Source organism: Fukomys damarensis, unplaced genomic scaffold (genome assembly GCF_012274545.1).
Source record: "Fukomys damarensis isolate Sample0158 unplaced genomic scaffold, DMR_v1.0_HiC HiC_scaffold_24, whole genome shotgun sequence".
NCBI classification, from domain to species: domain Eukaryota; kingdom Metazoa; phylum Chordata; class Mammalia; order Rodentia; family Bathyergidae; genus Fukomys; species Fukomys damarensis.
In genome coordinates this window covers 71,240,988-71,244,815 of record NW_022900936.1, presented here as the reverse complement: position 1 = coordinate 71,244,815, position 3,828 = coordinate 71,240,988, and the positions used below count along the sequence as shown (strand labels likewise).

At 49.1% G+C, this 3,828-nt stretch overlaps 1 protein-coding gene across 5 annotated transcripts in view; it reads right to left on the bottom strand.

Moving 5' to 3' along the window:
- The window catches only part of Mtmr14 (myotubularin related protein 14), a 49,018-nt gene that overhangs the window by 31,611 nt on the left and 13,579 nt on the right, over positions 1-3,828 (bottom strand). For all 5 annotated transcript variants that reach the window (XM_033768095.1, XM_033768096.1, XM_033768097.1 and 2 more), the window contains one exon: positions 2,326-2,434. In XM_033768095.1, the coding sequence (XP_033623986.1) occupies positions 2,326-2,434 (109 nt within the window). The remainder of the gene's footprint in view (positions 1-2,325; positions 2,435-3,828) is intronic.

Genomic DNA, 3,828 nt, shown 5'->3' with positions numbered 1-3,828 from the left:
CAAACCATCAGGTCTTCCTTATTTATTTTGAGACAGGGTCTCACTATGTAGGTCCAGGCTGGTCTGAACTTACTATGTAGTGAGGCTAGCCTCAAACTCTTGGTAATTCTCATGCCTCAGCTTCCTGAGTGCTGGGATTACAAGTGTGCACCACTACACCCGGGCCAAATTTTTAATTTAAAAATTTTTTTAATTTTCTTTTTTTTGTTGTTTTTTGATACAGGGTCTTGCTTTGTAGTTCAGGCTAGCTCTGAACTCATTATGTAGCCCAGGCTGGCCTTGAACTTTCAGTAATCCTCCTGCCCCTGCCTCCTAAGTGCTGGGATTACAAGAATGTGCCACCATGCCTGGCAGGCCCAATTTTTTAAACAAGTAAGTAAAAATGGCTGTCCTCTGTTGTACACCTGTTAAAGGAGTAAACAGAACAATAAGCAGGGTCCAGGCCTGTAATCCCAGCACCTGGGAGGCTGAAGCAGGAGTATTCTGAGTTCGAGGCCAGCCTGGAGTACATGGCAAGACAACAAAACAAAAACTCCAACCCAGGTGTGGTGGGTACATCCAGTAATTTTAGCACTCGGATACTGAAGCAGGATGACCCCAAGTTCAAGCCCAACCTGGGCAACTCAGGGACTTATGGAAATCCTATCTGAAAATAAAATAAAAACCACAAAAGGGCTGGGGACATGGCTCAGTGTGAAGGCCCTGAATTCAATCCCCAGTAGAATACATACACCACTGGTGTACACACGCACACACACACAGAAACTGTCCCAGTTTCAACTGTAAAAGCCAGAACCAAGTGTTGGGAGAGAAAATGGCACAGCAGGGTAGCTGACCCTAGGTGCTCTACTAAGCCTCGTCTTTCTGCATCACCCATCCTGCACTAACTCCACTGTCACACTAGCCACCCTGCACTGAGTCTGGAGGCAGCAGGAAGCAGCACTCTGAACACAGCTCACTCCCTTACTTAACTCAGGTGAGCAAGATACCCCTGAAGTGACCTGGTAAGGACGCTCCCCACACAGGTTACAGAAAGGCATGAGATAGGCCAAGTCACATTTGAGGACCAGGTCCCCCAGCTCCAGCAGAAGCCGCTCTCTCACCCATTCTAAACTCCTCCCCCAGAGCTCAAGCTCCAGGGGCTGGCTGTTCACCTGTCTGCCCAGAAGCTGGCCTGGTGAGCACAGCAGCTGCACCCAGAGCAGCGTCTCTGGCTGAGCACACACTAACACACTGGGCAGTCAGCTTGGGGCCGCTGCCCCAGAGGCACAAGGCAGAGAGAGGAAGCATGTGGTGGGTATTTCTTACGCAACTGCTGTGGACACAGATACCACATGAGTCAGTGCTGATGTCCTAGGGGAAGCTAAGAGGTATAAAATGGTACTGCACTTACCCAACGTGAGGCGGAAGAAAACCAAATGAATGACAAAGCCCCTGTGAACATCTGAAAACACCATAACCTCCTTAGGCTAAGCCTCGTACCAATTCAGGGCAGATACCCTGCCCCATGTGACTCTCAACCACAGTATTGTGCTGGAGATGGATTTAAACAACCGCTGTTGTGTGTAAACTTGGGTAAATGATTCAATCATTGTGAGCCTTTGCTTCATTTTGTGTAAGGCAATACACACCCCTTACACCAAATGATAGCAAGACAAGCAAAATGAGGCCATATTAGGGAGCAATTAACAGCAGCCACTAGAAGAATAAAAGCTCTGTGCAGGGAAGTGTTTGGCTTACACGCTGACACATCTCATGGTCTGAAGGGCACCTACACAGAGTACACACTCAATAAACACTAGGTTCTCCAGTAGTACCTATAATCCTAGCACTCGGGAGGCTGAGGCAGGAGGATCGCCATGAGTTTGAGGCCAGTCTGAGCTACATAGCGAGTTCAAGGCCAGCCTGAACTACATAGCAAAACCCTGTCTCAAAAATACCATGGCCCCAATAAACAAACACTCAGTTATTCATTTGATCAAAGCATGAACAAACATCAGGGATATATATCTCACTTGACTCAATCCACTCTGTAATGTTATTATTCCCATCTGATATCTTGTGCAAGGAGGAAGTACCAGAGCTAGGATCTTCTAAACCCAGAGCCAACTCTGGAACACAGGGCAGGGTGCTCTCCTATCAATACCCCTTCTCTACCTGAAATCACCCTTCAAGCCGAAGTAGTGTGTTTCTCTAGTCTACTTCCCATAGCACCAGGCCCCACAGGGCCCTCAACCCTTGGCTGGCAGAGAGAAACAACCTATACTTTGCAGGGGTCAGTTACCCAGAGAGAACCTTGATGCGCGAGACTCAGAGGGGCCTCACCTTGCCTTTGAACAGGATCACTGGGCAGACAAACCGTCCTCTGCACCTGGCCATCTTGCTGCGGTTGATGAGGTCCTGCAGCCTGCTCACCTGCACGGTGCTCTGAAACCTAACACATGAGAGAAGCACGTCAATCCCGGTGTGGTGGCAGACGCCTGTAATCCCAGCATTCGGGAGGCTGAGGCAGGAGGATCGCTGTGAGTTTGAGACCAGCCTGGGCTACACAGTGAGTTCCAGGTCAGTCTCAACTACATAGTGAGAACCTGTCTCAAAAAACCAAAAAAGAGAAAGAAAAGTCCGGCTTCTTGGGGGTGCTCTAGGCACATGTCTGTCCATAGGGCCCCACACCAGGGCTGTGCACAGTAGGAAAGATGCTCACCAGACAGTCAAATGCTGTGACTCCTGAATTTTCAATCACTGACACTAGGTTTCTCAGGAACATTAAAAGTGTTAATTATAGGAATTAAAAATCAAAGTCACCCTCTTTTTAGAGCCTTTAAAATGAAAAAAAGGAAGCTAAATGGAAGACAAGTGTATGTAAGACAGAAATACACAAGAAAACTGTATACTGACTAAGTGTTCAGCAGCTCATTCCCAGAGTAGCCCTGATGCCCTTAGGAAACCAGGGGACATTTTTGTGATCTTAATTTAGGGAATGGGATGAGATGAAAGCTCCTGGTCTCACAGCTTTAAGACACCCCAACCATCTGTCACAGCCCCACGAGGCCAGTGTGCTGGGGCAGAACAGGCAAAAGAGCAGCTGCCCATGACATCCAGAGGTGAACACACTGGGCTGAGGAAGGAGCACCTCAAACACAAAAGAGGCAGGGTTAGAAATAAGCAGCACCATGGCATACACCAAGGCGCAGCTCCCCAAACCTGGGTCTGCTCACAGACTCCCTACCAACACAGCGTTCTCCACCACCTGGTCAGAGTTGTGGGCAGCCCCGGAACCAAGGGATAGTAAAGCTGGGGGAAGCTGCCTGGCCATGCAGGCAACAGTGCAGAAGGGAGGCAGACTGCATTTCCTCCTCAGAGCGCTGATCGCTCAGGCCACATAGGGGCAGATGTCCCACCCCTCCTGGGGACCCTTCCACTGTGGCTCCTCAGGGACACACGTGCCCAAACCTGCTCCAGGAGTTAAACCAGCGACCCCCACATATCCTGGGAACCTTTGCACTGAGCTACCTCCTCAGTCCCCACACCCTTTTAAAATTTTTTTCCCCAATAATTTAAAATTTTTGAGCCAGGGTCTTCCCAAGTTGCTAAATTGCCCAAGCTGGGCTTGAACTTGTGATCTTCCTGCCTCAATCTTCCTAGGAATATGTGTGTGCCATCAAGCCTGGCTAATTTTTTTCTTTGGTAAAGGAAGAAGAATGGCAACTTGAAGAGGCTGGAGCACCTTCTCAAACCAGCCACTGCTCAGAACCCACATCTCCCCCACCACTACACTCCCACCCTACTCAGTTTCTCCTTAAGAGTTAAAAGGCAACTCAGTCAGGA